The following is a 22,614-nucleotide window of genomic DNA, read 5'->3' as shown; positions in this document are numbered from 1 at the left end:
CTTCCTCTTTGATTTGTTTTGGCTTCTAGAAAAAGATTGAAAATTACTTTGGTCAGCACAGGCTGGCGTTTTGAGACTTAAAAGTTTGAATAATTACTATTCTTTCTCTTTGATTTTTTTTGGCTCCCAGAAAAAGATTGAAGGAGATGCCACTACAGCATGGCATTCTAAGTCTAATTTGATTGATTGATCGATTGATTGAGGATTTTCCTCCTCCATTTTTATATTTTAATTGCCAGAAAGGGGGCGCCTGGTCCTGCCACGCCAGCATCCCCAAAGGAGGAGTTGACACCGGGATGCGAAGAGCCAAAGGCTTCTCGAGCCTCCAGCCTTCCACCCCATTGAAGCTCAGCTGGGTTATCGGCTGCGATGCTGGTCCAGGACCGCTCGTCGGTCCCTGTTTCTTCTCAGGCTCTGCAGAGGACGTCCGATCCTCCTTTCCGCCAGAGGGCGCTGTGGACATGGCATTTCCGGCCCGACTAGCGCCGAGATCCCACTTCCGCTACTTCTCGCGTGCTTGAAATCAAGTGCTGGGAGAACCGAGAGTGAGACAGTGTCGGTTTTCCATGCAGCTGCCATGAAGCCGGTAAGAGCACGAGGGGTCGCTGCCGGGATAAATAGCGTGGCCTGAGCCACGAAAGTCGCGGGAGAGGATAGGCCGTGGTAGTGGGAGCGTAGCCCTGAGAGCCAGTTGCTGTGCGCGAGTTTTCAGGGCGTTTAAGTCACCCCCCCCACCCCCCCGTTCGCTCGGCGGGTCGTCCAGGAGCGCTGGACTTCCGTTCCCAGAATCCCTAGTCAGAGCATAGCTGGCTGGAGAATTCTGGGAGTTGAAGTCTTAAAGCTGCCAAGTTTGAAGACCTGCCCTACATGCAGCCGCAAGGATTTATGGGAAAGGATTTATGGGAAGCCAGCTATGCTGGCTGGAGAATTCTGGGAGTTGAAGTCCACAAGTCTTAAAGCTGCCATGTTTGAAGACCTGCAGCCGCAAGGATTTATGGGAATGAGAGTCCAGCGCTCTTGGAGGGCACCAGATTGGACAAGAAGAATACAGATGGGATTTTAAGCAGTGGGAGTCCACGTTGGATAGGAAGATGTTTCCTAAGGATGGCTGAGGGTTGTTTTGTTCTGTTTTGTGAGATGGGGATGAAGATATAGGACTCCTTTTCTTCCTTTAGTCAGTTAAAGCGACTTGCGTCCAAGATATTAAATGATATTTACTTTATTAAAAAGTAAAACAACCCCAGGAAGAACATAGGGATATGGCAGTGTTTGTCAACCTTGGCAACTTTTAAGATGTGCCAACTCCATCTCCCAGAATTCTTCAGCCGGCCATTTCCTGTGGGGAATTCTGGGAGATGAAGTCCACCCATCTGAAAAAGTTGCCACGGTTGACAATACATTGCCATATGGTATTTGTTATACGGCACGGGGATTTCATTTCATTGCCACAAAAGTGTCCCTAAGGACTGCATTCCAGCACTAAAAAAAATTGGGGGGAACGCCCACAAGAGTTGGCCCCGTATTTTAATTTTGAATGTAATAAAAGAATGGATAATTTTTGTATGCAGGATGAATAACTGCATTTGATTAATTCAGTGTAATCTTAATTAAACAATTATATTTAGCCTAACCAGCATTTTATCCCACTAATTTATAGAGGGCCACCATTGTAACTTCAAGACCAAAGGTACATCTCAATTCAAGAGATTTTTAAACTCAAATAACACTGTGTCAATACTGTAAAACAGTTTTGAAATAATGCTACACTCTAGAATCCTCTGTAGAAGTCAGTCTCCAAAACATACATTGAGTGTATGCATGGGCACAATAGAGAGTTGGGAAATGGATGTATAAAATTTGCCTTTTTTTCTTCACTTATATTGGATAAGTATGCCACGGTTGCATTGTTAAAAAATTTCTAGTAAGAATTTTCCATTTGTCTTAATGCTTTTGCTTTGTATAATATTAACTTAATGATGCTATTGAATTGGTTTTATTGTTTCAAAAATGTGTTGTAGTGAATAAGATGTCAGCTTAGGAGCAGGTTCAGGTTCACCCACAGCCATGGTTATTGTGGGCTTGAGCTATGTCTGTCTGTCTGTCTGTCTATCCATCCATCCATCCATCCATCCATCCATCCATCCATCCATCTATCTATAGATACAGATACAGATAGATATAGATATATATAGATCTCTCTCTCTCTCTCTCTCTCTCTCTCTCTCTCTCTCTCTCTCTCTCTCTGTGTGTGTGTGTGTATGTGTGTGTGTGTGTGTGTGTGTGTGCCACATATTGATTTAAAAGGCATACTAATTTCATTCTTATTGTCTCCAGAGGAGAAATAAAAAAAGAGTTCCAAGCTTTCGGAAGTTATTGAAAACAAGTAAAATAAAACTTGAAAACAAGTTAAAAAACAAGCAGTTCAAACAGGAAAGCGCTGTCAAGAAATATCGAAAAGAACAAAGGAAACTCAGACAAGCTGTAAAAGATGCTGTTTCTCGGAGGCCAGTGCCTTTGGAAGATCACAAAAAACCTCCAAGTAAGCTGTGTGTGTGTGTAAATATATAAGCTACTGAGAGCTTGTTAAATGTCACTATTTTATATTATTAACTCCAAGGATTGTTTAATAATCAGATTGTTGATTAACATAGGAGTGACCTATTTGCAGGCTATTTGATCCCTAGAAGCGTTTATGTCACCTAAAGAGAGGCAACTTGGAGGTCATCTCTGCAGGTGACATAAAAGCTTCTAGGGATCAAATAACTAGCAAATATCCCACTCCTATCCCGGAGCTGTTCTTCAGTTCAAACTGAAAAAAACTTCTTAGATGAGAAGCAAAACATTTTCAAGAAACCTGGACTAAGAAAGTCCAGGTGCCTTTTGGAAAACCATACTTGGGACAACCATGACTTGGATGATTGAGAATCTTCATAGACATTTAGTCCATTCCTATCTTAATAGGATCTTAGTATAGATTATAAAAAAGAAAGCTCAGCTTCTCTAGAGCGTGGGTGAGAAACTCAAGGCCCGGGGGCCGGATCTGTGCCTCTGATTTTTTTTTTCACTTGTCTCAACAGAGAGGATGGAGAAAGAAGAAGACAAAGAAGAAGAAGCACTCCCTCTAGATATGATGGATGAAGATGATCTGAAATTAATGGAAGAGTTGGCTCAAAAGGCATCTTTTATAACAAGGGACTTGTCTTCCAGGTGGGTGCTGGCAAAAGCAAAACTTAATAGAAAACCTTTCAACAGTTTCTTGTTTATTAAGCTTTCATTTCACATTCACTGATGTTACCAAGGTCTAAAATATAACTAATGTTTTATGTGTTGATCTTTCTAATTTAGATCTCAAGGGTTAAGAGTTTGACCGTAGTTTGCTTTTGGGTAGTTAACATCTGAAATAACGGAAATTATTAGAAAATGTCAGTGAAGCATTAATTAAAATAACTGCTTGGTCCTCATGAATACATCACACAATTTGGCGAAGCTGTAACTGACAGGGCCCTTGGCCATTTTAATTTTTAATGTTAGCATTATGTAGCTGGTCTTTCATAGTCAAATTAATGACCCAAGTCATTTAAATAAATAAAAATGATTCATATGCGAATTTCATTCCATAGTGAACCAGTTCACGCCAAGAAACGCAAGAATGAGAGTGTGATTGACAGATATGAGAAGATGCCAAGGCGTCTGCAGTCTGAACCTGAAAAGGAACTGATTCATCTGCTTCCAATCAAAGATAAGCATGGAATTATTCCACAGACCATGGAAAAGCCAGGTCAGATAAAGTTAGGATTGCCTCGCAAACTGCCAATAATTTATTTATTTATTATTTATTTATTTATTAGTTTGATTTATATGCCGCCCTTCTCCGGAGACTCAGGGCGGCTTACAATGCATTAAGCAATAGCCTTCATACTTTTATATATACCTGCTTAGTAGGGCTTTTTTTGCCCCCCCCCCAAAGTGGTGTTCTATTTTATACAAAATCAGCTTATTGCCCTCACAAACTGGGTCCTCATTTTACCTACCTTGAAAGGATGGAAGGCTGAGTCAACCTTGTGCCTGGTGAGAATTGAACTCATAGTAATTGCAGGCAGCTGACAGCTAAAAGCTACTTTTAACAGTAGTTTAGTCTGCTGCGCAACCGGCACATTTTAATAATAAAATGTGGAATCTTAGGGTGGTTTTTTTTAAAGGGCATGTTCTTTCTTGCAGTTATAAATGCTGAAGAGGAAACAGAAGAGAAAGAAGAAGTAGTTGAAGAAAAGGAAGTGACAGAAGGTAATTAATGCTTGGAAAATAATAATTTGAACAGTTGAAGTATTGATTTCCCCCCCCCCCCCCAAATGCTGTGAATATTACTGGGATGGTGGTATAAGCAGTTTAATTGGTATTTCTTGGGAAAGAAGCTAAACACAGGTAGTCCTTGCTTAATGACAGTAATTGCAACCAGCAACTCTCTCCCAAACAATATGGTTATAAGGCTTGACATCATGTGACTGCCGACTCACAATAACATTTTGCAGCAGTTCTGGTTACTTCATTAAGCAAATCCTGCTTAGCACAATCCCACTTGCGACCTCCTGCCAGCTTTCCCGTTGACTTCTGTTGTTGGAAGCTGGCAGTGAAGGTCACAGGTAGCAACCACATAGCCCTGAGATGCTCTGATCATAATAATAGCAAGCTAGTTGCCAAGCACCTGGATTGCAGTCACATGACCACGGGAACACTGTAATGGGTGCAACTCTGTGGGAGCACCCGCCCTCTGGAATGAGCTACCTCCCGGAATACCACTGATCCCGGATCTCCGCACTTTCTGTAAGGCCCTGAAGACGTTTTTATTTCAGCAAGCCGGCCTGGCCTGAATAGGTTTTATGGGTTAGTTTTTAATTGTATAGCTTGGGGTTTTAAATTGGGAGGCCATTTAATTTAATTTATTTTTAGTTATCTTAACTTTTATATTGTATGTTATTTTAATTTTTGGCTGTTCACCGCCCTGAGTCCCTTCGGGGAGAAGGGCGGTATATAAATTCAATAAATAATAATAATAATAATAATAACAACAACAACAACAACAACCGATTGTAAGTGTCTTTGTTCAGCACCATGGGTAACTTCAAGCGGTCACTGAACAAAGTATCCTTCAGTGAGGACTACTAGTAGCTGGTCTTTATCCAAGCAGTAGACCGCTGTTAAATTGCTCCAGATGTCAGGCCAGCTTTGATCAGAAAATTGATGCTGTTTTCACAATGAGGCAGATATTGTTTGAAAGTAGATATGATGCAAAAAAAAAAAAGTCCAGCCATTCCCCACCCACCCCCCCATATAAAGTTATAAGTTTATCTTTACTAGAGGCACTGAGTCTGGGGCAGAACATTCCAGAAAATCCTAAAATGGAAGCAGAGAGATCAAAAAGGTCTAAATAAAAATCCTTAGATTAACAGTTCAATAACAGCTGGAATGTTTCTTCCAAATGCTGTCTTTGCCATTTCTAAGTTAAATATTTCCACTCTGGCTTGCTTGCATATGTTTTTTAAACAGTCAGTTGTTTTCTTTATTACCAGCCCTCGAAGACCCCTTATCTGGTCTTACTGTTGAAGAATTGTTAGTCCATCGGAAGAAAAAGCTACAGGAGAAGAAGATGCAGATAGCTGCTTTAGCATCTGCAATTTTGTCTGATCCAGAAAATACTGTAAGTAACCCTGGGTTTGGAAATAAGTTAAAATAATGGACATCTCAAAGTTAAGGCAGAGAGCAGTTTTGGGTTTAATGGCTTGGCACAATCAGGTCTCCCAATGATTTACATTCAGTTTTCCATGCTACCATCTTAAACTTTGTGGAAGTTAACTTTTAGATGAAAGGACAGTTTTCTTTCTCTAAATCAGGGGTATATGACCTTGGCAATTTTAAGATGTGTGGATTTCAACTCCTTTAAGAACTGAGGAATTATGGGAGTTGAAGTCCACACATCTTAAAAGTCCCGGGGTTGGACACCCCTGCTCAAACAGTATTCATGATCTTATTCTTGGTCACACTTGCACATTTTAAAATTAATACTATTGATTTTGATTAAAAATTAATTAAAAATATTTTTTTAAAAAGATTGTCCTCTCTTCAAAAGATGTTTAATAAATGAAATATTTTTAGCTACCAATCAGAGATTTTAAAAAAAGCTTTATAGCGAGAGATTTAGAACTGGCGAGCAGAGTTGAAAGATTCTGAGAAATTTTAAAGCAGGGGTCTCCAAACTTGGCAACTTTAAGACTTGTGGACTTCAACTCTCAGAGTTCCTCAGCCAGCTTTGCAAAGCTGGCTGAGGAACTCTGAGAGTTGAAGTCCACAAGTCTTAAAGTTGCCAAGTTTGGAGACCCCTGTTTTAGAGAGTAGATTGTATGACAAAAGATAATTCCTGACTACTTATCTGAAATGCCACCTGGAATATACTAAGGGAGGAGCAGGCATGAAGGTTTCATTTTATTGTGGAAATATAGTTCCTATAGGTTGAACCACCTATCTCTGTCTCCCCAGCATCAGAGTTTAGGGGTAAATATAAGTTTATCAATCACACAACTTCTGAAAGACTTAAGTTGGCTAATGTGAAAACATCATGAAGTTAAAAATGATACTCTGAAAATCACATGTTGCTCAGTTCAAGCCTCTCTTTTTGTTTTGTTCGTTCTTTGGTTAAAAAAAAATCCTCTCTAATTTGGGAAATGGGTAAAATTTACACATGCTAATTTCTATGATACAGTGTATGTGAAAAGCAGCATTTTTATGTCAAAGCTCAATGTTGCTAAAATTATACCTAGGTGAGTTAACTGGAGCAGCAGTGCTAGTTCTTTCCCTAATCTGGATTTTATCATTTCTATCCACTTCAGTCTGAAAAGCCAAATATCAGAGATGATAGGAATAGCACCAAAAATATCTTGAATTGTTTTGGTTGGTAGAGTTGGTAATGGGATTCCCAGATTTAGCATAAAATTGGATTTCTTATTTTTAATACCATCATATCTGAACATTTGCACTTGAGCTTACATAGTGACAGGTATGTACTCAAAGGTGTGTCATTTTTGAGCAGATAAAGAAACTGAAAGAGCTGCGTGCCATGTTGATGGAACAAGATCCCAATGTGGCTGTGATTGTGAGAAAATTGGTGATGATTTCTTTGATGGAGCTCTTCAAAGATATTACTCCATCCTACAAAATCAGGCCTTTGACAGAAAGAGAGAAAAACACGAAGGTGAGGTTATACAATGACAGGGGTTTAATATTAAAACTGGGAAGGTTTAAAAATACTTTGGGGGAAAAACATCAAGATTTTGTTGGAAGTTTGCGGTTTGGGTTTTAATAGTCATTTGAATAATTTTACCTTGATCTTGATATCATCACTCATCCCTGCTGATTTATTGAAAGAAAGTCAACTTAAATATTTGTCAAATATCAAATTTGCAGAGATTGCATAGTTTCCTAGTGAATAAGAATCTGGAGTTCTACAGATAGTCCTTGACTTATGACCACAATTGAACCCTAAAATTTCTGTTGTTAAGTGAGACATTCGTTAAGTGGGTTTTGCCCCATTTTACGACCTTTCCTGCCACAGTTGTTAAGTGAATCACTGCAATTCTTAAATTAGTAACACATTTGTTAAATGAACCTGGCTTCTCCATTGACTTTGCTTGTCAGGAGATCGCAAAAGGTGATCACATGACCTTGGGACACAGCAATGGTCATAAGTATGAACCATTGTCAAGGGTCTAATTTTGATCACATGATCATGGGGAAGCTACAAAGGTCATAAGTGTGAAAAATGTTAATAAGCCACTTTTTAGTGCCATTGTAACTTTGAACAGTCACTAAATGAACTGTTGTTAAGTCGATGACTAGCTGTACTAATTGATGAAAATGGAATTTAAATTAACCTGATTTTTTTAGAATATGCCCCATGAGTTAGCTACTTGACTTAGAAATCCTATTGTAAGATGCTCTTACAATAAATGAATTTAAGCTCAGAATGTCCCAAAGGTGCTTTTTCAAGAGGCAACTGGACTTCCTGTTTTTCTTTGAAGACGTTTTGGTTCTCATCCAAGAAGCTTCTTCAGCTCTGATTGGAGGGTGGGGAAGTCAGAGCTGAAGAAGCTTCTTGGATGAGAAGCAAAACGTCTTCAAAGAAAAACAAGGAAGTCCAGTTGCCTCTTGAAAAAGCACCTTTGGGACAACCATGACCTGGATGACTGAGAATCTCCATAGACGTTAAGCTAAGAATTATTTTTTTATTGGAACTTTTAAAGTTGTACATCATGAGAAAAAGGGAATCTAGTTGCTAAGTTTCAGAGAGCTTTTCAGCAAAGAATTCAATATTTTTAATACCAATGTTTTATAGTTGGCATAGTTCCAGTGAAATAAATGCTCATCTGAAATTTGAACATTAATCCCTTCAGACATGTGCATTACACTAAGTAGAATACCTACTGCTGAGTAATGTTTTTTAAATGTAAATGATTGAGTAATACAGTGGATACATAGCAAAATATTTTTACAAAGTTTCCTTTTTATCTGCAGGTTAAAAAAGAAACTCAGAAATTGAGAGAATTTGAAGAAGGCCTTGTGAGCCAATACAAGTTTTATTTAGAAAATCTGGAACAATGTATAAAAGGTATAACCTGCAGGATGGATCAAGATATAAATAAATGTGTATTTTTTTTTAAGAATGTCCAGTTAGGAAGCATACCAATTCTTATAAAAGATTAGTCTTACTTTAAAGCCAGTGGTATAAAATTATATTTGAATTCCATCACAGAGAAAGAAAAGGAATTGCCCTTTCTGTAAATTATAAACCATAATATTTAATGGAATCTAATTTTAGAATTTTTGCTTATGTGTTCCTGGTTCTTTTCCATTTTTAGTCTCTTCTTTTTCTCCATTTTAAGTCTTGGTTTTATTCAAGATTTTACTGTTAAATATATTATATATTTGGAAAGGACTACATGGGAAAAGAGAGAATTTTTTCAGAAGAATATAATAACGTACAGGTCGATTTACATTCAAGTTTTAAAACTGCTTTGCATTTCTGATATCTGTGAAGAACATTTTTTAAAAAAACAGTAAAATATGCACTAGCTTCTGGAACGGTCTCGCCTTTGATCTTAAGTTAATGCAAATTAGATCTAAGAACAAAAATATTCTTACCATTACATGAAAAGCCACAGACCTTTTTTAAAAATCTTTTGCTGTATGCTGTTAGCGACCACAATTGGGATTGGAAATTTGATTGTTAACAAAGTGGTCACTAAGTGAAACACCACAATTTTACAATCTTACTTCAGCTTTTCTCCACTTTACAAGCCTCTGAGGGTCATAATTGCAGTGACTGGTCACAAAATAACTTTTTCATTGTAACTCTGAAGATCACCAAGAAAAGGCATTCACTAAGAGTTGGTAGCTTCAGGTCTTTGCTAAGAATTTACTGAAGTCAATAGTGAGCTTTGTCAAAATCAGCAGTACAATAAGACTGCCAGCAAAGGGCTTGTGTGTGCATGTATATATGTACACAGGCTGAGGAAAGGCTTCAAAGTAGTCACACCAACTGTTCAAGAGGATGCAGCTGCTTTAATGCTCAGAGGGGAAATAAACTTGCCAATCACACTTTTCAAAATTTTTGCACAGCCTTAATTTTCCTCAATTTCCCACTGTGCCTGTATAGATTTGGTAGTGTTAGAATGTATCATTATTTATGCTTAAGGAACTTGCTCAGTTGAAAGAACTAAAATGTTTTGAGCAAATTTTTGAAGATTAATAATTGTAACAGAGCAAAGCTCTATTTTTCCAATATTCCAGTTAGAGCCTCTCAGGAGCATTATCATCCAGTGATTGCAGTTCAGTGCCTGATTTTCAGGCATTCTTCCCCTCTGCATTCTGAACTATTCCATTCAGGTTTTGAAATCATACTATTAGTAACGAAGGAATCTGGAAATACTGAAGCTTTGCATAATGTTTCCTTTAGATTGGAAGCAAAGGAAGCTGAAGAAAAGCAACGTGATTTCAATGAAGGCCTACAAAGGCCTTGCCGAGATTGCTGTGAAGTGCCTTTGTGAGCTCCTGGTGGCCCTGCCTCACTTCAACTTCCACAATAACATCATTGCACTGGTTGTACCACTTATGAACGATGATTCAAAAAAGGTAGGCCTTCCAGTACTGCCTGCTCGGCTTAATTTTATACTAAACATGTTGATTTCCAAAACAAATCCTCTAAACTGGGATTTTTAAACCTCACAGATTTCTGAACCATGTTGTGATGCAATTAGGAGCCTCTTCAAGCAAGATAAGTTAGGTGTTGCTTCACTTGGTGTGGTGAAGGTCATTTCTGGCCTGGTGAAAAGTCGGAATTATGATGTGAGACCTGAGGTGAGTTTGTTGGTATGTTCGTTTGTTTTTGAGAAAGCATTGAAGATGGAGTCTCTTGTTTCTATTGAAATGGCATCAAATCTTCAATTCAGTGCTTTGAGGTTTGGATATATTTATTTCTGTCCTTCATAAACGAATGGCAAGAATGACAGCTGGGAACCTCTGTCTTACGGGTATCTAACCTTGACCACTTTAATATTTGTGGACTTCAACTCCCAGAATTCCCCACCCAGCCATCCTTGCCAGCACTTCATGCTGCTCTATCTGAAAGAAATTGTTTTAATTTTTCATATATATTTTTGTAAAGTCTTGACTCAACTTTATAATTTGGACCAGAATTTTAGTCACCAGGTGAGGCAGTCATTAAGCAAGTCATCATGTGACTAGACCCAACTTCACAACCATTGTTTACTGTGGTCATTAAGCAAATCATATCACAGTTCATTCTAACTTTGCTTGTCAGAAGCCAACTGAGGTCCCAAATCACATGATTGCAAGATGCTGTATTTATCATAAATGTGAGCTAGTTACCAAGTGCCTGAATTATAATCATATGAACGTGGGAGTGGTACAATCATAATTTTGAGGGCAGGTCGTAAGTCACTTTTTTTTTGGCACTGTCATAACTTTGAACCATTATTAAGCAACTATTGTAAATCAAGGACTTCCTGTACATTTTTGATGAGAAATAAATGCATGTGGATTCTATTTAGGTTTTAATGGCGCTACTTCATCTAAGAATTAAAGAAGTGGAAGTAAAAAAAGATGCAGAAGACATTACGCCAAAGAGCAAATTCATGACCTACAAAGACAAAAGAAAAAATCTATCCAGGATGCAAAGAAAGGTAGGTGTGTGTTTTGTTTTGTTTTTTTGCTACAGTGAGCAAAAATGTGAAACAGAATTCGGAACTAATAATATGTCCTGGGTACCAAGGAACAGTGGCTGATTCAGAAGACTGGGCATGTTTACATGTACCATAATTCTTTGAAAGCTGTTTTGGATCTGATGATATTGATGATATATCTGATGATATATCTGATGATATTGTTAGCCCAATATATGAAATGTAGAAAATCCAATCATTGGTAGTTTGTAGATGTACAATGTTTGTACATTGTAGTAACATCACCCTGCCCTTATTTTTTTCCCCAAAAATATTCTTGTCTATTTTTGAGGCATTTTCTTTAAAAAAAATACTAGCCAAAAATTATAATACTGAGAAAATGTCAGTATTATTGTAAACTATGTGGGGATTCTCCAAATCAGGAGTGGGTAGAAAATAGATCTGAATCTACTGGTGATTGGAAAAGCTCAGCAAGAGATTCTGATTCTCAGTTGTTCAAGAATATAAGCACAAAATGTGCACACACGCACACACGTGTGAATAAAGCATGAATTACCATGGGTCAGTATTTACATGGAAGCACCAAAGGCATGTTTGGTACTAAAACCCCAAATAAGTCAGAATTCTTTCATTCTGACTCAAACATGCACGTAACAATTTGACGTCCAAGGGCAACGTGCAGCCTTAAGCACTTCTGCCATTTCCATAAATCATGACAGAAGGGAAACCTGTCAGATATTTGGGGAGTAATCCGTTAACTTCTTTGTTTATAATATTGATACCTATTCAGCGTTAGAAGCTCTGGCTGGATAGCATTCAATAAAACATCATCAGAGAATAATAATAATAATCACATGGATAAAACTATCATAATGCAACCCAAGAATTCAGGTAAAGAATCACTGAGAGTCTTAGATATAGACACTCTCATCCAGTCACCTCTGACAGAGCCTCATGACAGCCATAGTGCTCCTGCCTACCTGGCTGGTGTGTATGTGTGTGTAAGGTGGGGGTGGGGGTGGGGGTGAGGAAAAAGAAAAACCCAACAGGCAAATTTGAAGTAGAGGAGGGCCCTTATTCTCCTCCCGCCAAGTGTTGGCCAACTTGGTCACGGAGGAATTCAGTATTGTTATGAATAATTCAGGGGAAAAAATGCCATTGTGGATTGGAAGTCCAGGGATTCAAAATCATTTGTGTTCCAATTGTCAAATCTGGTTAGCTTCTAAGTCGGGGGTCTCCAACAGTGGTGGAATTCAATTTTTTTACCTGCTGGTTCTGTGGGTTTGGCTTGGTGGGCATGATGTGGCTTAGTGGGTGTGGCAGGGGAAGGATACTGCAAAATCCCCCATTCCCTCCCTACTCCTGGGGGAAGGATATTGCAAAATCTCCATTCCCACCCCACTCTGTGGCCAGCCAGAGATGGTATTTGCTGGTTCTCTGAACTACTCAAAATTTCCACTACCGGTTCTCCAGAACCTGTCAGAACCTGCTGAATAGCACCCCTGCTCTCTAACTTTGGCAACTTTAAGCCTGGCGGACTTCAATTCTGGGAGTTGAAGTCTGCCAGGCTTAAAGTCGCCAAGGTTGGAGATCCCTGTTCTAAATCACTTGTTCCATTTCAGTGGAAGAAAGCAGAAGAAAAACTGGAGCGAGAACTGTTGGAAGCCGAAGCCTCTGAAAATACAGAGAAAAAACTGAAACTGGTATCTACATTCTTCATACATTTTATATTTTCTGGGGGTCCTTCTGTGTTGCACATGAAGTAGGACTGGATCAAGTGACGTATTTCTTCCAAATTCTTTTTCCGCTGTGGCTCATCAGAAATAGCGGATTCAAGTAGAAGTGGGGGGCCATGAATAAAGACTTAAAACCTGATATTATACAGGTAGTCCTTGTTTAATGACCACAATTGGGGCCAGCAACACTGTCACTAAAGCTCATGGTCACGAAGTGGAAAATCGTGTGATCGTGACAGGCTTACCACATAACTTCCTCTTCAGTCATTAATGACCACAATTGTGGCCATCACATGACCACAATTTGCTATTTTACTTCTCCATTTTCTGTTAATTCTGCTTTTTGGAAGCCAGTTGCAAAATGCCTCAATGGTGATTACGTGACCATTGGGCACTGCAGTGGTGATAAAACTGTTTTATCACCACTGTAGTGGTGCTCACAAAACTGTTGAATGGTCACTAAATGAAGCGGTCGGTAAGCGAGGGCTACCTATAGTCATAGGTTCATATCTCATTATGCCATTGGTGTTCTTCAGAAGCTGAGCAAATCCAAAAATACAGCAATAGATTGTTACTTTGAGCTAATAAGTAGCTTTTTCTTTACTAATGTGATTGCATTAATGGAGGTTGTGTCATAGCTACAGTTGCTGTTAACTCAGAATGGTATAAAGCTGTAATGTTTCTGGCTACCAAAATTATAATTAGACAGTTTATTAAAAAACCAGGAATTTTTAATAGTAATTTAGGATTAATAGCTTCTAAAGTGATGCATGAAGAAAAAAATATTTGATTAAAATGAAATCATTTAGGTTCATGTATCATTTTATGCCTTTTTTACTATAGCATACAGAAACGTTGAATATCGTATTTTTGACTTACTTCCGAATCTTGAAAAAAGCCCAGAAATCTCCTCTTGTGCCTGCTGTGCTGGAAGGTCTTGCAAAGTAAGTATTTCAGAATAATTTTGAGATTTCTTTAAAAAAAGAAAGAAAGAAAGAAATCCAGGGACTACATGCTAAGGTCTATGCTTACATTATAAACTTATGAGCAGTTGTTTACAGCATTCTTCAAAATTAAATATCATAATATAAAAAGCGACATTTGAAATATTTAGTTGACTAACAGTTCTATATCTGCTTTATGTTTTATCTTTTGTTATCAATATGAATTTTGGGGTTTTCAAAATTCCTCCTAGTAAGTGAAATGGAACCTTGTTCCATGCTATGTGCATTTATTTAGGAATGAAAACAATGCTACAAAATCAGGACTAAGGGACAATCTTAAACTATGACCTCTCCAAATAAAATATCAAAAGAAACAAACAACGTAAGTTTTGTGGATGAATCTTATGTAAAATCAAGTTTCTTTCATTTAGATTTGCCCATCTCATAAACTTGGAATTTTTTGATGATCTTCTGATGGTTCTCCATTCCCTTATTGTGTCTGGGGTAAGTTTACTGCTTTCTGATTAAATGAGGGCCCTTATTCTGTGTCAGAAGTAAGGAATCTGCAATTTGCCGCTTGTAATATATAATATAATATAATATAATATAATATAATATAATATAATATAATATAATATAATATAATATAATATAATATAATATAATATAATATAATATAATAATAGTATAGTATAGTATAGTATAGTATAGTATAGTATAATGGTATAATATAATAATATAATATATTATAATATAATATAATATAATATAATATAATATAATATAATATAATATAATATAATATAATATAATATAATATAATATAATATAATATAATTAATATAATATAATGTCCACATTGGCTTTATAAGGCTCGATTCTCAGATTCCCCCTTTTCCCACTGCCCCAGCAGTAAGAAAACAAAAACAGTGGGTTTTCTTCCTTTTTTTTTTAATCTATTGTTTCATTATAGAGAATAAAATACAGAACAGCAAAAGCAAAAAACAAAAGGAAACAAAGGAAAAACATACATTCAATCTTAACAACAATAAAAAAGAAAAAAAAAGTGTACAAAAAAGGAAGAAAAAATGGTCAATTGGATTTAACATTTAACATGTAGAATCCACCCTGGCTGAGGGCTGGGAAAAAAAAGAAAAAACAATAAATTATCCTCCCCTTTTACAAGTCAACAGGTTGAGCTAAACATTACACTAATCTAAGATTAGGGATTTTCTCCCCTCTAAACTCAGAGGGGGAAAAATGATGCATAGATCAGATCGGGGTGTGTGTGTGTGTGTGTGTGTGTGTGTGTGTGTGGTAGACATAGAAAAATTGTGTGCTCTTATGCATGTGGATGGATGAAACCAGTTACATTAATGGGAATAGAAAAGAAATTCCTGCAGTTTGGCTGTAAGAGTCCCCCACCCCACTCCTCACTTATGGTCACAGAGCCTTGGAGTCTATGCCCTAACAATTCACCTTTGACCTTTTTAGGTGTTAAGCCATAGAGAGAGCCTGCACTGTATCCTATCAGCATTTCACATTTTGTCTGGGCAAGGTAAGGGATTTGATTTCATATTGTGTCGGATTTGGCTTTTTATGATCAGCTTGAAGTGATACAATTCCATAGTTCAGCCTAAGAAATTAGAGAGTTGTTAATTTTGCATCAAAAGTCTCCTTAAGACAATTTGTAAGAAGACAGCAAGGAGACTGTTTTCATCTGGAACTAAGGTAGGACCACTGATTTTGTTGCCTGTTTTTTGTTCTTGTGGGGTTTTTTTCTCTATCTGCTTTTGCATTTGTAAATAAAACAATATAGCAACAGTTCGACCAATGCATTTAGAGATACTTCTCAGTTAAAACTATCGTAATTGGGACAGGCAACTCTGTCGCTAAGTGACACAGTTGTAAGCCAAAATATCACATAACTTTGCCGATTTACAACAGCAATTCAGGTTGTGGTTAAGCAAATTACAGCCATTGAACACAACATCCCGTCACCGCAACTTGCGATTTCCTGCCAATTTCCCCATTGATCTTGTTGGAAGCCTGCAGTAAAGATGACAAACAGCCTTCTCGTGATTGTTGTAATTGTGCACCAATTGCCAAATACCCAAATTGTGATCGCATGACTACGGGGACACTGTGATAGCCATAACTACAAGGATCCATCATAAGCTCCCCTCATTCATTGCCGTCATAATTTCAAATAGTTTAGTGGCCACTAAATGATGACTACCTGTAAATCAAAAAGAAATTAATTCTCATAGAAGGTAAGGCTTTTAATCTTAACACCTGAGAATCCAAATGCATTACTGTATTTTCAGATATAGAAACCTACTTAACTGGAATTCTTTTCCATAGGTGATGTCCTTAACATTGACCCTTTGAAGTTCTACACTCATCTTTACAAGACATTATTTAAGATACATGCAGGTAATTCCTGATTTCAATGTATTGAATATTAACATACAATATTATCTGAATATATAGAAATGGATCCTTTCTAGCTGCCCAGATTTGTTTCACTGATTGTCCTCTAATATTTAAAGCTGTTTGGGGACACCAAAGTTTGAATGACATCTTTGAGTGACATCCGCCCCCTTTTACAGCAGATGGCTTGGGTGTCTCAATAGCTTTGAGACATTTTTGCGGCTCATCAACAAAGAAACTAAATCTCGGTGTAAATCCACATGGCATTCTATATCTTTAGCCAAGTGATCCTTAACTGATTAAAGAGAGGGTAGTAGAACTGTGGCTTTTCAACTTTTTGGGCTATTACTGGGGGTTTCATTTTGTGTTCAAGGAGCTACAAATGAAGATGCAGCAATAGTGTTGCAATGTCTGGATATAATGCTCGCCAAGCGTAGAAAACAGGTGACTCAACAGAGGGCGCTTGCTTTCATTAAGCGTCTTTCCATCATGGCGCTCCAGGTCCTTCCGAACTCCAGTATTGGAATCTTGGCAACCAACAGAACATTAATGCATGTAAGTTTGTAATAGCCTGGCTGATATCTCACAGGTTATGGGGTGCAAATTGCTGTTGCATCCACTTTCTTGTCAGGAGGCACAATCTCATTATTAGGAGCCGTGGTGGCACAGTGGTTAGAATGTAGTATTGCAGGCTAATTCAGCTCACTGCCAGGAGTTTGATCCTGACCGACTCAAGGTTGACTCAGCCTTCCATCCTTCCGAGGTGAGTAAAATGAGGACCCAGATTGTTGGGGGCAAGATGCTGACTCTGTAAACCACTTAGAGAGGGCTGGAAAGCACTATGAAAGTGGTATATAAGTCTTAAGTTGTATTGCTGTTGTGTAGTTATCCCAACTTCCCTATTTATTTTTTCAGTTTTTCTTAGTCCTTTGAGTAACTATGTTTATACCTTAGCTATTAATTATATCTAATTTAAATGTGTAGAGAAAATACTCTCATCGGATCACTCTCTTATTTAAGGAAACAAGCCATATCTTCCCAGGGAAGAAATTATATATTTATTTTATTTAGTTATTAATCGAATTTATATAACCACTCATATCACCAACAAGTTATATAGGGCCCCGTGTGAACATGCCATGGATTTTATAATGCCGATGCCTCCAAAAATTATGAAATGTGGAATTTGAAAGCCAATCTGCTGGTCATCGTCAATATTCAGCCCATGAGCTCCTTTTCACTGGATCTCACCATCTGAAGGGATTTAGGGAAGAGATCATAGGCTGAATAAGAATGCCCACCTAAAATCCTTAGGAGACAACAGAGCTATTAATGAAGGAGCTAGTCTAATCTTGGAATTCATTTTCATGCTTTCCTTTAGCAGCAAGATATATAGGGCCTGAAGGGTTATTGCTTTTTACTATTTTTACATTGAGTTTTTATCCTTGTAAGATGCCCCGAGTCATTGAGAGTGAGTTGGGCGGCCATATAAATTTTCTTAAATGAATAAATTAAACATGGAAGCAGTATATCATCCGCTGCTGCTCCTGGAAAATTATGTCTCTTACCCACTTAGGCTGAGACCTGCCTCCTGGGGCTGCTGTAACAAAATGCCAGTCTCAGTATTATATTCCCAACTCAGGTAACTATTGTAATGCAGTATACGTTAGATGGGATTGCAGTGAGGAGAAAAGTGAGGGTACATTTATTCTTGGACGGCAAAATACATAACTGGTTATAAACCGAGTTTGATATATTTTAATAGCTGCAGTTGATAGATGATGGTTCTGCTTGAAATTGTCCTTCTAATTTCATGTGTTCTTACTTGTTGCATCTTCATAGGTGCACAAAATTTTGTATTGATAAAATATAAAGAAATAACCATGCAATGTACAAAATAATCCAAAGCTATTTTAGTCTTTATGAGGTAGAACAGTGATGGTGAACCTTTTTGGCACCAAGTGCCCAAACTGGAACATGTGTACATGTGTGTGCATGTGCCGGAGTGCCAGAAACCCAAACATCAACTGGCCGGTGCACATGCCTGTTTTTTGGCTGTTTTCCAGCACTCCAGCACCCATAAAGAGCAGAAATAAAAGAGCCTGGATAGCTCTGCAAACTAAAGCACTGTAATTTAACACCAGCTATCTACAATTAAAGTAAGTTCGAATCTTGCCAGGCTCAAGGTTGACTCAGCCTTCCATCCTTTCTAAGGTAGGTAAATTGAGGACCCAGTTTGTGGGGGCAATAAGCTGATTTTGTATAAAATATACAAAAAGTATGAAGGCTATTGCTTAACGCACTGTAAGCCGCCCTGAGTCTCCAGCGAAGGGCGGCATATAAATCAAATTAAAAAAAAAAAAAGAAGAAGAGCAGCTGGCGATGGTGCGTGTGCCCATAGAGAAGGCTCTGCGTGCCACTTCTGGCACTCATGCCATAGGTTTGTCATCACGGAGGTAGAAGAATGTATTTCAATAACTAAGATACTATAGACCAAGGGTATCCAATCTGGACAACTTTAAGACCTGTGGACTTCAATTCCCAGAATTCATGGCTGGTTGGGGAATTCTGGGAGTTGAAGTCCACAAGTCTTAAAGTTGCCAAGGTTGGTCAGTCCTACTGTGGACCATATGTACAATAGAGATTCCATATTAAGAATTAAGTACTCACTTGGGGGAGAAATCGTTTTATTCTTTGAGATGAACATGACATCTTGTAATTTTTTTTATTTTTTTTTGTGGGACTCTTGTTCCCCCAACAAAACTTCATTACAGGTTTTCCCAAAGATGGACCTTCTTTTAGACAATGAATCGCAGGGGAGTGGTGTTTACCTACCTGAATTGGATCAGCCAGAATACTGTAATGCTCAGAACTCGGCTCTCTGGGAGTTGCATTCCCTCTTGGTGAGAACCTTGCATTTCATAGCTTTGTTTTTGATTTCTAGTGTAGGAATCCTATTTTCTTTCTTTCTGAAGAGTTTTATTTTCCTCCTGAGCTAGAATGTCTAGGAATGAGTTTATGAATTTTATGTACTATTTTCAACCTCTAATGAATACTCATCTAATAATGGTTTTTTTTGTTTGTTTGTTTTCATAATCCTGATTAGTTTATATACATGTCTACTCCATTCCACCAGTCTTTTTTGAATTAAAACTTTCCTGCTTTGTTTTTTTCCAACAACTGCCTGTTTTCAGATTACCTTGACCAAGTAATTTATTGAAGTTGAACAGTGGTTTAAGATTACTTGGCCTTACTGTTTTAATCAGTTGCTTTTAACAGTTAAATAATGTTTAAACAGTTAAATAATTCACTTCAGAGAAGTGAATTGGGGTTAAGTGCATTGATACAGGAAACTGTCAAACATCTCAATTTGCTGCGACTTCTCTTGTTTTCAGAGACACTATCATCCGGTTGTTCAGAAATTTGCAGCTCATCTCTTGGCAGGAGCTCCAGCTGAAGGATCAGAAGCTCTTGGGCATGACCTTGGCCGGAGGTGAGAGAACATTCTATGCAGCGCAGGGTGGATTCGATTTAAATCAACTCGATTTAAATCACAATTTAAATCACGATTTAAATCATGATTTAAATCAGTAGTAAAAAGATTTGATTTAAATCAACTCGATTTAAATCATAATTTTTAAAGAGCAACTGCCATCTCTGTCCCGCAGCGGCTCCTCCTCTGGCCCACTGCTGACTCACCGATAGTCCCAATATTGCAGAATATACAGCCTCATGCTACATAACTAAGCTCCATTTCATGCTGAAAAAATTAAATTATTAATGTAACTTAAATAGAAAACAATCTTTAGATTGATTTTTATCCCAAAAGCATTTTATTAAAATATATTTGATAAAAATCAAAACAATCCAATTTAAATTTTAAAAATCTGATTTTTAAATTTTTTTTAAAAAAAATATCAATTTTTATCCACCCTGGTGCATTGTCCATAAACAAGCCAGCATCAGTTTTATCATCAAATTACATTCAGTGGGCTAACTACCTCTAAGCCTGCAGGCTTTATGCAGCTGTTGTGACCAATGACTGGTCATTAAAGATGTTTTCTACATTAATTTCAAGAAGAAAATGATCTCTTAATTCATTGTTATCTTTAATGGGAAATAAAAAAGATTTTCAGAAATTACCTTATATCTCAGTCTCTGGAATTGTACTTCTGCAGTATCTGAAGGGGAAACATTCCTTCTGGTTTCAGTCTAGAGAGCTCTGTACATTTCTGGCCTAGATTCTTTCATTATTAGGGCCTGTTGTTGCTTTGCTTTTTCAAAACTTGTTTGCATGTTAAGAAATTGTTTGAGAATAATGGAAATTAAATATGGCTATGTATCATAGGTCGCCTGGTGAACTTTTTGAGGCCTACAGTATGAAAGATATGACATTTGATCCTTCTATTCCATCAGTTGCACGTAGGAAAAAGGTACTTCCGTAGAAATTTGTTTCTTAAAATATGGGACATTACCATAAGGTTTATAACTGTTTGCTTTCAATTTTTTATGATCGTATGCTTCTTTGTTTCAGGGTAAATTTTTACAAAGTGATTTATTTCTGAATGAGGACGTGACTAAATTGGTTAAGCTTCATCTTGAAAAGCCTGGTTTACAAGGAGCCCTGGATTTTGCTGAAGACATAAAGATATTTCCAGCATCATAACTATATTGCAAGCTAATTCAGCCTGTTTGAAAATACCAGACCTATGAAAAAGTGACTTATTCTATTGAAGTGTAGATTTTCATACTGCAGAAACATGTTAGAAGAACATTTTTGTAATTCCTAGAATATTTCAGGTAAATTCTTTAAAAATTCAGAAATGATTACTCCACACTGATGGCTAAAGTTTAGAATTTATAATTTATTCAAACTTGCATTTGTAAAAAAACAATTGTACAGTATTCTCAGTGCAAAATAATGCCTTTTTCCGTAACTGTATAAACATGGTTGATTCCTAGAATTTTTTAATTATAAATACAGAACTTTCTTTTTTTAAAAAAAAAAAAGATTCTGGACTAGTTTGTTCTAACTCATCATTTGACATTTGAGTGGTTTAAGCAGAGTTTGAACAGATGTTTAAAAACAAAAATGTAGAGTTTTCCACTCGTTCACGCTGTATTCATTTTTTCCATCATTATATTCATTTAGATAGATGCATATCATCTGTTAAGAAAAAATATCTATGAAATAAAATATTATCCGGCCATGTACTTGATTTGGCACAAGATGGAATCAAACATTGTATTAGTGTATCAGGCTACATTGACAGGGTTAAAAGCACATTTTGGGTAACTTCAGAATATACACAGCACCTTCTGGCCAAGTATATCAGGTGGCTTTGAGCATAAGGCTTAAGCTCTGTTTCCACCATATGCTTAACCAATGAAGTGAAGGAAGGTGTTGTGCTGTGGAAACACCAAAAAAAGGTGACTTGATCCTGCCAATTAACTCTTACAGATATAAATGTAATCCCAAGTAAACAGCCTTGCGTAAACAAAAACTTAGTTCACTAGACATGTTGAGGAACACATAAAGCCAGTTAGGTGCCACATTTGGCATACCTAATCCCAAAGTAAAAATATCAGGGTTGTGTTTGCCCTCAGGGGGCTGGAGTGGGCATGGCCAGGGTGGGTGTGGCCAGCTTGACATCACTCAAGTTGGGGGCCCTGTGGTGGTTCGAGTGCTCTGCCAGCAAAAACGGGCTCCCAAGCTCCGTTTTCAGCTGGGATGGCCTCCTGCAACCCTCTGCCAGAGAAAACATACGGCCCTCCCGAGCTCCGTTTTTGCTGGCAGAGGCACTGCAGGCCAGTCCTTCACTATTTCCAGGGCTAAGCACCCCGCAGGCCAGATCTGGCCCCTGGGCCTTGAGTTTTGACACCCCTGTTCTATACTTTTTGCGTGATGGTCATCTAGTCCAGGGGTCCCCAACCTTTTGGACCTCAGGGACCACCAAGTTCATAATTTTAAATCCTACAGACCACTAATACAAATCCAGCGCGCCGCTTGCTGAAGCGCCTGGACTAACTGACGGGATGGGGTTCTTCAGGCACTCTCCCTCCTCTCTTTCTCTCTCCCTTCTCCCTTTTTCCTTCTCTCCCACTCTTTCTCACTCTCTCTCCTCCTCTCTCCCATTCATTCTCTGATTCTCTTTCATTCTCTCTTTCTCCCCCTTTCTCTCATCTCTTTCTCTCTCTCCCACTCATTCTCTCTCTGATTCTCTCTTTCATTTTGTCTCTTTCTCTCATTCT

At 37.8% G+C, this 22,614-nt stretch overlaps 1 protein-coding gene across 1 annotated transcript; it reads left to right on the top strand.

The window, feature by feature from the left end:
- The first annotated feature begins 467 nt into the window (after positions 1 to 467).
- On the top strand, positions 468 to 21,591 carry NOC3L (NOC3 like DNA replication regulator). The gene is made up of 21 exons (XM_060682813.2): positions 468 to 586; positions 2,335 to 2,539; positions 3,078 to 3,207; positions 3,621 to 3,778; positions 4,219 to 4,284; positions 5,568 to 5,695; positions 7,082 to 7,243; positions 8,563 to 8,656; positions 10,004 to 10,179; positions 10,276 to 10,404; positions 11,118 to 11,249; positions 12,872 to 12,952; positions 13,829 to 13,929; positions 14,361 to 14,433; positions 15,424 to 15,487; positions 16,294 to 16,365; positions 16,736 to 16,917; positions 19,137 to 19,265; positions 19,758 to 19,855; positions 20,711 to 20,795; positions 20,897 to 21,591. The coding sequence occupies exons 1-21, from the start codon at positions 578 to 580 to the stop codon at positions 21,026 to 21,028; spliced, it is 2,406 nt and encodes an 801-aa protein (XP_060538796.2). The 5' UTR covers positions 468 to 577; the 3' UTR covers positions 21,029 to 21,591.
- Positions 21,592 to 22,614: the final 1,023 nt, after the last annotated feature.

This window comes from Pantherophis guttatus, chromosome 6, assembly GCF_059756535.1.
Source record: "Pantherophis guttatus breed Tessera chromosome 6, ASM5975653v1, whole genome shotgun sequence".
Classification (NCBI taxonomy): domain Eukaryota; kingdom Metazoa; phylum Chordata; class Lepidosauria; order Squamata; family Colubridae; genus Pantherophis; species Pantherophis guttatus.
This window is presented reverse-complemented; position numbering and strand designations above follow the sequence as displayed.

Coding starts and splice junctions, on each gene's coding strand:
- NOC3L (XM_060682813.2), top strand. Junction 2,540..3,077: donor AGATCACAAAAAACCTCCAA/GTAAGCTGTGTG, acceptor TTGTCTCAACAG/AGAGGATGGAGAAAGAAGAA. Junction 3,208..3,620: donor ACAAGGGACTTGTCTTCCAG/GTGGGTGCTGGC, acceptor TTCATTCCATAG/TGAACCAGTTCACGCCAAGA.